The sequence below is a fragment of the Gavialis gangeticus genome, unplaced genomic scaffold (genome assembly GCF_001723915.1).
Source record: "Gavialis gangeticus isolate Ggan-Ray unplaced genomic scaffold, GavGan_comp1, whole genome shotgun sequence".
Classification (NCBI taxonomy): Eukaryota; Metazoa; Chordata; order Crocodylia; family Gavialidae; genus Gavialis; species Gavialis gangeticus.
The window spans coordinates 21,885,613-21,896,752 of NW_017729011.1; the positions used below are offsets into that span (position 1 = coordinate 21,885,613).

At 44.5% G+C, this 11,140-nt stretch overlaps 2 protein-coding genes across 3 annotated transcripts in view; both read left to right on the forward strand.

Moving 5' to 3' along the window:
• Positions 1-8,819, forward strand: part of QSOX2 (quiescin sulfhydryl oxidase 2) — a 29,388-nt gene extending 20,569 nt beyond the window's left edge. For both annotated transcript variants that reach the window (XM_019510809.1, XM_019510810.1), the window contains exons 10-11: positions 1,702-1,890; positions 4,524-8,819. In XM_019510809.1, coding sequence (XP_019366354.1) covers positions 1,702-1,890; positions 4,524-5,074 — 740 coding nt within the window. In that variant the 3' untranslated portion in view covers positions 5,075-8,819. The remainder of the gene's footprint in view (positions 1-1,701; positions 1,891-4,523) is intronic.
• Positions 8,820-9,096: 277 nt separating this feature from the next.
• Positions 9,097-11,140, forward strand: part of LHX3 (LIM homeobox 3) — a 23,671-nt gene continuing 21,627 nt past the window's right edge. Inside the window, exon 1 of the mRNA XM_019510314.1 lies at positions 9,097-9,167. Within this exon, the coding sequence (XP_019365859.1) occupies positions 9,097-9,167 (71 nt within the window). The remainder of the gene's footprint in view (positions 9,168-11,140) is intronic.

The window sequence follows — 11,140 nt, forward strand, 5'->3', positions numbered from 1 at the left end:
TTCTCCTCCGCCCATCCTTGTAACCTATCTAGGTCCAACTGTAGCCTGTTGCTCCCCTCTATTGTGCCCACATCCCCCCACATCTTAGTGTCATCAGCAAACTTGAACAGGGTGCTTTGCACCCCCTCGTCCAAATCACTGATGAAGATATTGAACAGTGCAGGCCCAAGGACCAAGCCCTGTGGGACCCCACTTCCCACGTCCTTCCAGGTCGAGAAGGGAAGGTTTTTATTGCTGGGAGGTTTTCTGAATTGAGCTCACTAACTGGAATGGGGCTATTGTAACAGTAGGGACTTTGCAGAGCAACTGCAGGATAAGGTTTCTCAATTGCAGAAGTCTCATACATGATAAAATAATGCACCTGTAAGTCCTCAACACCAGGGTGCGAATATTATGACCATATAGTTATGGTTTCAAATGAAAATAATTTCAAGTATCCCTCTTTTATTTTTATAAGTATAAATGCTACTGTAGCAGAGCTACTATGCTAACTAGTGTACAGTGCATATTTGTGTATAAGTGTAGTCAGATTGTAGTGGTTCTTTATTTCTCAAAGCTAAGGAGATTACTAACGAAAGTTGAAGGAGAAACTGGAGTCCTGTGTCAGAGAGCTTTGGGTGCTTGTGCGCTTTAAGTTCATCCATCATTTTAGTATTTGAGCGCAAATAGAATATTCAGTATATATTACATGTGTTGGTTTAGGAATTGAGCAAAATGTCAAAGCAAGTTCTACTTCTGGAAAAAATTCCTTGCACTGTAAAAGACACCACAGTTGTTTTCACGTGCTTAAACCATGTCAAATCTTCTTTGTTTGCTAAGAGAAATGTTTTATGGTTTGTGTTCAATGTAGCTGCCTATTCCTGTGTATTTGAAAAACACCCTTTGAAATGCAGAACCTGGTGCCCTAGAACATTGATGTCTTAGCTTTGAATATAATATATTATCCAAGCTAATGGTCAGCACAACTTTTTACAGTAAATGTATTTTACGTACTTGTGCTTACTTTATATGGGCTCGCAAGCTGGTTTTAATTGTATGGGTAGCAAATATCCTTAGGCAGTAAGATTATGCACGTAAAACTGTTGTAGAGACTTAATGATTTTTATTTTGTTTTAATATCATCACGGGATGTAATAATCAGCTTGGAACTGTAGCTTTCTGACCCTCTTAGGGGATCGTTCAGTCGTTTTTCATAACATAACATCCCCCTTCTGAACCAGCTGATTTGACCAAAAATAAGTCCCATCCTCCTTCATCACAATTACTAAGTGACACCACTATAACTTTACAGTGCTGCTACTTTTAATAGTTGGGGGGAGTGCCCCATTCCTGCACAAAACTTCTTAAACATTTTTATTTTAATGTTGTAATGCTTTACTCTTACTGCCCTTATTGGGCCACTCGCTCTCTTTCTTTTGTTTCGTACTGCTTGTCTCTATCGCGATTCACGGAGATAAGGTTGCTGGGCAATCTGAAGCGGTTCATGGATCCACAGAAAACCACCCAAATGAAATGAATTCTCTAAATTGAAAATGCTGCTGTAATTTAGCATAGAACCAGCAGGAGGCAATGTTTCCTTTCCATCTTTTTCCCATGATTCATGTTGTTTTGTTAGTACTTTGGCTTACGCACAGGAAATAAATGTCAGAAGCAGTATTTGTCCGGATGCTGCTAACGAGGATCTAATTTCCTTCTTGCCAGGTTTTGAAGACAATCCCCAAGTGGTCTTGCAGATGATGCGGAGGTATATTCAGCACTTCTTCGGGTGTAAGGCTTGTGCCCAGCATTTTGAAGAAATGGCTAAGGAGTCCATGGACTCTGTGAAAACACTAGACAAGGCAGTTCTTTGGTTGTGGGAGAAGCACAATGTGGTGAACAACAGGCTTGCAGGTATGGAGACCTGTGTCAGGAGAACCTACCAAAGTTAACTCTGGACGAGTAGTCATGATAATAGTACAGTTTGGTAATACGCCCATATTCTCTTCCAGAACAGCAGAAACCCAGAGTAACTTAATCTACCCTGACTTATACCTGTATCTCCTGTACAGTGAAATAACTTCAGTTTTGCATTCATATTCAAGACCAGAATTTAACATGCTGCATATTAATAATTATTTAGCTTGCTGAAAAAGTGTAACCAATTGTGAGTTGCCCAATTCCAGCAAGGTAACATGGCCAAGAAACTTACATTTAAGGTATACCCTATTCTGGGGTAGTGGTAGTTCATCTCACAAGGATGTGTAGAAAAGACTCCGCTGTTCTCTAGAGCACCCATTTTTCTGCTGTTTTGACCTGCTAAATGATTAAATGAGCCTCTAGGAGGTCAATTTAAAGCCCGTTGAAACCTAGTAATGCAGTTCAGCAGCTTTTCTGTAAATAAGAATAATTGTGTGTCTCTCCACAATGGTTTATGCGGACATTAAAACCTCTTTCCCGTGGTTCTGCCTGGAATTACAAAAACCATTGGAGAACAAGATATCGTTACTCAGTGTAGAATGGTATAAACTTTGTATATATCAGTATATTAAATAAAAGAAAATCAATCTTCAAATATGGTGTGGCCCATAGAGAGCTTTTTTTTTTTTGGTAGAGAGAGACTAAAAACGCCGCTAAAATATTAGGTTATATTTAAATCCATTGTGTTATACAGATATCAAATAACTAAAGCACTGAAGAAAATTGGTTTCTATTTGCACCTAATAACTGCCAGCTGTTATGGATCAGTGTAATGTAGCATTAGTTACAATTTAAATATGCACCATTGTGTTTGCTTTGTGGTTAAGCCACATTCTCAAAACACCTGAAGCTCTAAATATTGTTGTGACTGCAGATGTTTTATCTTTTGCCTCCCAATATGAGAAGCGCATGATGGGAGATTCAATAAAAACTTCTGCTAACGTGTATACCGTTGCCTGATAGAATCTGTGTTTTTTTTCCAGTTTAAGTTACGTAGTATTTACTGTAGGAGGAAAAATAAATTACTTTTCTCATTGGAGAGTTTACTCGGCGCTTTCAGTAATGCAAGACTGTGTTAAATTGCTTTAAAAAAAAACTTCAGCTTGTATGGGGATGATTAATAATGCCAGATTATTTGGGGTATATTTGCCAAAGTTTGGTTTCTGCTTTGGACTGTGATTAACTATTTTTTGCATTACTTGGTGTCTTTCTCAAACAGATCATCCTTATTTATGGTCACGTGCATGGAACTTGCAGTAAATACGAGACATTTTAGGCTTACTGGTTACCAAAAATACCCCAGCACTACTACCTATAGTTCACCATGAAATCATTTTGCAAATTTGTTTTTTTCTGTTATTCAGTTGCATCCTAAGCCATGGTAGCTTAAAAGTTTACCCACTGTGACCAGCTTTATTGAGAGATTGTAGATGGAGAGAGTGGACTAGTTTAAGGTTTCAGTAGCTTGTTAGGCTGATTAACAGGAGATATTATTAAGACTTTTTCCTCTTAAAGGAACTGATGACTGATTCTTGCTGCTAAATGCCTTGCATGAAAACATGAAAGGGAAATACATTTGCTACTTTATATACAAATGGAAATAAAATAGGGAAATATTGTTATTTGTTGTTTTTGGCTAAAAGTGTTTGCAGAATAGGAGAAAGTTTGCTTCTTAAAAATTAGAGTGTGGCACTGAAAAGATGGGCCATATTTCTGCAAAATCTATGAACAATTAATATATTAATCCAAACCAGATACAAACACGACACCCACGTTGACTTTTTTTTTAACCAGATAAAGATGAAATTATCTCAATTAAAGATAAGAAGCTTATTTTAGAGCAGGCTACAACATGAACTATCAGCTCCCTCCCATCAAGCCAGAAAAATAACTCCATCTACAAGCAATTGAAACATTAAAATGGAGTTCAGTCCCAGAGAAAATAATATGTGTATAAATGCTAAAAGGCAAACTGAAAAATGTGTCTTAAAGTCTTTACAGCGCTGCCGATGGCGTCCTGTAATAACAGAAGATGCTAGGCAAAAGCTGGATAAATACAGAATGGTCCCCAGTATCTATAGAAACATGAAAATATATCCGCAAGTTATTGAATGGCCTTGAAGCAGCTTGCTGAAAAGTAGGCTACAGGATTATGGAGGACTGTGCAAAAGAGCAGTCCATTTTGAAGCCTAGTTCAAATTACCCTCTGAAAACACAGTTGGCTGTTTCTTTTTATCACTGGTTAACAGGAAACAAAATACTCTCGTAGTACAGTTGAATGCTACAGATTTTTCCAGGAAGAGAGAGAGGCTCATCATTTCACGTTTTCATCGGAAGAGAATAAAACAGTAACTTAGAATATGAAAATTGACATTTCCGGAAGGAAGCCAGCGTCTTACTTGACAATGAATTATTTATTCAAAAATACAACTTTATTGCTCTTTAATGCGTGTTCTCTTGTTGAACTGAACCTAGTGTTTGTGTTAAATGGAAAGTTGTCTCATGGGTTTCAATGACTAGACTGATAGGGATTTTTATCAACTGGATTTCTCTCTTTCTTCGTATAGGTGATCTGAGCGAGGATCCAAAGTTTCCTAAAGTTCAGTGGCCCACTCCAGATCTGTGCCCTGCTTGCCACGAAGAAATTAAAGGATTACACAGCTGGAACGAGGCACAAGTGTTACAGTTCTTGAAGCATCACTATAACAACGAGAACATTTTGTACAAGTACATCGAAGGCCAAACTGACTCCAGTGAAACTGAACTTGGGGATGTGAAGGAGAAGAAAGAGAAGTCTTCACCCAGAAAACCAAGCGGAAACAAAGAGAACAATAACCTGGAGCAACAAAACATGCTAGATCCAAAATCAAAGGTCTTAGATAGATTAATAGCAAATGATGGACCTGTCAAAGAGAGAAATAAAAATGCAGCTGAACCAGTTATTCGTAAAGAGACCAAACAGTTTGTATCTTTCTTAGGGATTGGATTTTCTAACATAGACATGAGTCTGTGTGTTGTACTTTATGTAGCATCATCCTTATTTTTAATGATAATGTACTTTTTTTTCCGGATGCGGTCCAGAAGGTGGAAAATGAAGTATTATCGTCCATTTGTATAGAAATCAAAATCGGAAGTGAAATTTCCATTGTAAGTGGCTGATGAGCACAGATGCAGCTTTAATATTTATGATCAGGGATTTTATATGCAGTATTTCACTTGTTTCAAAAACCCTTCTCCCCAGTTGATTTCTATTGTGGTAGTCTTTGTTGTAGGAATCCCAGTCTTTGCGTGTAACATCCGGACACGTAGCGCTGCCATAAAACATGCCCTAAACGAGAAACGTGCTTTTCCATGAAGATACCATTACTTGCTTGCATCCTGCACCCTTTGTAACCAGCTGTTCCAAGTTTTGGGAAGAAACAGTGCTGTTTTTTGGTGCTCTGAGTGGGCTCCTTACTTTTATCCAAACCTGAGTAGAGGGTATCTCTATCCCCTGGTCTAGCAGAACATCTTGCTGGGCATTTGAAGAAGCAAGAATTTTGCTTTTTCCAGAGGGGACAGGAATGTCTTTTGAATAAACTTCAAAAACTATTAAATATTTTTACTTTATGCTGTTTCTGTAGCCGTGGCTCTGAGTCCCTGTAAGTCCTCCTTTGCCTACTGCAGCCAAGAATACGAACACCCTCATAAGGGTCACAGATGGGCTGAACAGCATACAGAAGGCCAGATTTTAATCTTGCTTTTGCTGGTGCTCCTTCGAATGAACCCTTTCGACTTCAGTGCAGCTCCTCCGAGGGTTCATGAGAAGAGGCTTGGATTTACGCAGTAGAGTAAATAACTTTAACCCTTTCTTCCTGATTTATTAAGGAATAATTATTGTCAGAGTTTGGGGAAAAGCAGCACTGCTGAATTCTCTTCGTGGAGCCCACTTTTAATGATTTCCGATGAAGTGAAATTCCTAGCAAAGGGGAACACAAGTCTTCAGCCTTTTCCGGGCACCAGAAATTGCAGTTGTCTTTAGTGAGCTGCTTACGTTGTTGCTCCACAATTTAAAATATTCGTGTAACGGGATTCCACAGTGTAAGTGTTTCATGTGCTTGTTTCCAGTCCTGAGCCTGTGCGACGAGGAATATTATCTCCCACCTGTAAAGTTTCTTTATGTCAGAAGAATAGTCATTACTTCGAAAATAGTCTCCCATTCCTCTGCTTGTGCTAGTGCGCTCTGCTCACCACTGCTGTTCCCCGCTGGGCTGTGGGACCAGTCGGGAACATAGCAGCTGACTTGCCAGATCAGGTCTCAGGCCCACTTGTTCAGTCTTTCGGGGGAAGGTGTGAGGGAGCATGTGAAGAAATATAAAACGATGAGACCTGGAGGATAAGTTTCTTCTTGATCTCACCTACTGGTAATCGGTTTGTGCTTAGGAGAAGGAGTTGATGGTCCCATTTGCTGTAGCTGGGAATGTTCTCATTATCCACATACTTGTCTAATTATATAACCCGAAAAACCCTAGCCTCAATGTCGTCTTGTGGCTGTGTGTTTTGCAGAGTAATTACAGTGCATAAAAGGGTGGTTCTGATCACCTGGGAGTGAACTTAAAATTTCCTTTAATTCCCCCCTTCCTCCCGGCACACGTACACGCACTGTTCTTGCACTATAAAAGAGGGAGGAAATAACACCCGGGTAATTTGTTCATTCTCTCTTTCATTGCTGGGCCTATTAGTAACGTGCTGGATTTGCACGGGGCCTTCAAACCTCAGTCACATTGCCCTCTGATTTCCCTCACAAGCCCTCGGATGAAGGATTTGAACCTTGCCGTGATCTTGAGCTAAAGCTTAGGACAGACACAGCGCTCAGCGAGAAAATGCTTTTAATGATAACTGAATTTGATATATGTCTCCAGCTGAAGTTTGACACACAACTCCTCCACAGCTTCAATTGCAAATAAGAAAATAGGGCAAATAATTGCACGGAGAAACAAGGGCGGATACTGATATGACACACACATTTACATTTAAAAGGTTTTTAACTGCGTACACCGTCACGGGTCTGAAGCAAAATCTGCATGACCGTGACGGCAGTAAAGGAAACATTTTCAGCTTTCCTAAGCTACCTTTTAGGGCCCTAGGTGACATGGGGGAACAGTGTCCAAGGACATGTTAGATGAAACTCATTGTGACTTCAAGTCAGTGTGCAGGGCTGGATGAAAATGTCTGATTTAAGAGGGGAGACACGACTTGTTGGAACGGTTTCTTCCCTCCTTCGTGAGATTTTTAAGCAAGTACCAAGATGCTTATTGCACCGATTTTTAAATATTGAAATGGCTTACAAGCCAGATGGTGAAACGAGTTAAAAATCAAAGCCTGCAGCCTGTAATCAATGCCATTGCGCTTAGTTATTACCCAGATTCAAATAATGGGGCTCAGAGCTGGGGAAACGGAAAATGTTGGCCTCTGGTTTTAACCAAACTGGGTATCTTATGTCAGGTAATCTAATGTAATCGTAACAAGCGGCACAGTTTTCGGAGCTGGATTTGAGGTCAAAAGGAGCTGAGGGAGGCGCTGCATCTCGAAATACCCGGTGATGTGCTAGGTACCCATGCGGAGAGCTTTAAGTCTGTGTCATCTTTCTGTTTCCTGCAGTTGTTCGTTTTGCATATTTTCATATCAAATGACCGTTACTTTGTTTTCAACTTTGCTGGGTATCTAGCACTGAGCTGGTTCATTTTGGGCACGTCCTGCTTATTTTCATGTGTGTATTAAAACCACTTTGGAAAGCTTGTCGGGATGATTTTGCCTGCAAAACAACTAGTGGGTTATTTTAGGACGTACTTGGGAACCTGATCTTCATTTGCTGAAGGAGTCCTGTAGGCTTTCATAGTGCCTTTACACTGTTTGAAGCAGGAAATTGAACAGAGACCCAAACTTCCAGCTTTTTTCCCCAAAAATAGATGCAAATGGGATTTGGATCATGTCACATGGTGTAATAAGCTAAGTTTTGCTGCTTAATTAGTACAAAGCTTTGGTAACAGTGACCTCGCTTGGAAACCAACCCTGAATTTTGGATGTAATTGTTACACAAATCTCAGTGTATTTGCCATTTTGTAATCGTACCTTGATGAGTTGTGTTTTATGTATCACAATGGTCAGTGCGGAGCCCTGCGCTCCGGAGTTAATCCTGCCATACTCATGATCGGCCGTGTCTACAGAAAGTATTATTAAGTGTCCCTGAGATGGGCAATGCTGTTTTCTCATGCTGTGTTACAGAGCCAAATTATAAGAGTATTTTTTTGAAATGCCCTGAAAATATCAGTCTCAGAATGTTGCTTTACAAAGAATTCAACCACACACGTTTTCCTCATGAAAATGGTGCAATCTGAACCATCCCAAACCAAGTAACCTTTGGGCTGCATTTTGTCGCTTTGATACTTCCAGCTTTTTTAGCCGTCTGGAGTTTCTCAGTGAGCAAATGTTAAACTTCAGGGAGAAAGGGAAAACAATGGAGGGCTTGCTCGGTCGGAGGAGAAAAAGCCACACGTGCCAAAAAAAAGCCAAGTGAAATGATTCCTTCGTGTTTAATATTTAATTGCAAACTGTATATTTTATGTCACACCTGTTGGGAATGGGACGTGAGTATCATCTTTAGGAAAGGTTCGACACGCGTATTGTGCAGCATCCAAGCTGTTGAGACTGGTGAGCAAAACCGTTGAGTAATTTAAATGTTTTATTTATTTGAATAATTTGACATTTTCTCTTGTCAGTTTTTTACTCAATGGGAGACCTCCTCTCTCATGGGGAAAGTGGCCATTTTGTACTAAAGTGTAAATGAACGTGCTCATTTAAAAATAAACTGCAGATGTCTGAGTGAAAAAAATAACGTGCAGCAGCCTTTTTGTACCCATCTCTTTGGCTCCACGCTTCTAGCACAAGCCAAATATTGCAAGAGTGCTTTAAAATCCATTTCTCACCAGAGGGGGATCACCCTGGTGTTAGACTTTTCTAGAGAAATGACACAAACACAGCACTTGAACCATTTGAATTTCCAATTTACTTTTCACTTTTCTCTGGCTTTGCTGTGAAGGCACACCGGTCTGTGACCCCGCTCGACTCCTTTGATTTTGTTTGTCCCAGCACAAGTCCCTGATGGCGATCAGCGGTGGTCGTGCTAATGTGGTGGAGGTGACCCTGAACATGCCAGTCACGCCTGGAGTCCTGTCAGAGGGATGTTTAAAGGAAAGAGGACTGGACCCGAGTACCCTGTAGTTGAACACACGATTCTGCTTCCGTTGCCGAAATGTGCCCTTTCACCACCAGTGGTGGCCCGGGCTGGGCAGTGATTGCCTCCTGTGGCTGTCTGGGCTACGGCCTGTGGGGGAAGCTGGAGGCTGCGGTCATTAGCCACAGCGCCTCTTTGGGAAAGCGCATCTCGCTGGTGGTTGAGATGGGACACGTCTCTCTCGCTACACCTAAAGGATAACAAGCCTGACCCCTTTAAGTGCCAGGAATATAGTCTCACCTCTGCTAAACTAGTTCAGCCCAAACCCCAGCACAATGCTACCATGACCATCTACCAGCCAAGTTTCCTGGAGCAAAGGCTCTGCTGCCTCCCACACTCAAAAAATGGATAAAGCAGAGCCCGTTGATGTCGTGTATTTGAACTTTTGCTGTTCGCTTAGTCAAGGGCTTTGAAGAGACTGGGATCTAGACCCAGGGCATGTTAGCAGCTGTGTAGTTTACATCTGCTTCATACACTGGTGTGTGCGAGTGGCACAGATCACCTCTGCCTTAGGCCATTGCCTACCCCTCGACGGCTGTGGGCGTGCCTCCAGCACTAACTTCAGCTGGTGCGCTTGTGCTACCGGGTGCTTTTCCCCCACCGGGGAAGCGACACCGGATTCCAGTACGTCGCACCAGGACAGGGATTTCTGGCCTGTGCTCGCTCCTTTCTTCTCCCTTGGTGTAAACACGCTGAGGCCAGGTCACCCGCACGCTCGTGGGCTGGAGAGACGGCAACATCAGCAGTGCTCGCCACAGCCCGGTGCTGGCTTGCTCAGGACCCAGCCGGGCAAGCTGGTCCCTGCTCAGCACGCGGCGGCATTGCAGCCACACGGCCGGGCCGCCCGGAGCGCCGCTCCTGGCCCAGTGCAGCAGGGGCTGCCGCGGGAATGAGGGGTCGGGGCAGTGCCCGGCGGTTTCCCCAGAGCACCAGGAGCCTGTTGGAGAGATCGTCCCACCCGCCGGGCCGGCCGGGGGCAGACAAAGGCCATGCCCCTCACTCGCGTAACAAGCGCAAGACAGGCGGGATGCTGCCCTGCCCACCCCTACCTGCCCCTGCAGCAGAGCGAGGCAGAGGGGCTGCGCTGGCACCCTCGCCCCAGTCTGCCCTTGAGGTGCAGGGCACCGGAGGCTGCCCAGCTGTGCCTGCAATGCGCAGAGGCTCCCGCCCCCCAGCCTGGCAGTGCCCGCCGGCCCAGCCAGCCCCGCTGCCAGGCGGCCCCGGCTCCAGCTCCATTAACTATTGATGCCGGGCTGCGGGCGGGGAAACGTGAGTCCCGCTGCGGGGGGGCAGCTCCGCATGGAAACTTGCCCGCGGCCCGGCTGCGCTCCCCGCGTGAATAATGCACGAGGGGGACCCGCCCGCCCGCCCGCCCGGGGCCGGGGGGGAGTGCGGCTCTCCGGAGAGGCCCAGCTGCCTGCGCGCACGCGGGGCTGCAAAAACAAAGCGTAGATCCGCATTTAGCACAGCTCTGGCCAGACGGGTCGGGGATCGCTGCGGCCTCACACGCTCGGGCCGACTGCCGCAACCCTTCTCGCGCGTGACCCTGCCCGCGAGGCCGCGCGTGTCCCGGCAGGGCCCTGCACGCGAGCTGCGGGGTGCACACAGTCGGCCGGGCGGGGCGTGCGCGCACGTGTGCACGGGATGGGGGGTGTGGGGTCTAAGGCAGACAGGCTGGGCATGTACAACGAGGTACGCGGCGTGCGCACGTATGTGTATACGCGCACGTCTCTATATGTGCGTGCGTGTGCACGGACACACCTACGTGTGTTCAATAGGTGCGCGCGTGTGCGCTCACCCGCGCGCGTGTGCTTATGTCTGCGTGCGTGTGCCTACACACGAGTCTCTCCGGGCCGGCTCGGCACGGGCCGCGTGTGTGCGTGCACATGTCGGCGCGGGTGTGCGTGTGAC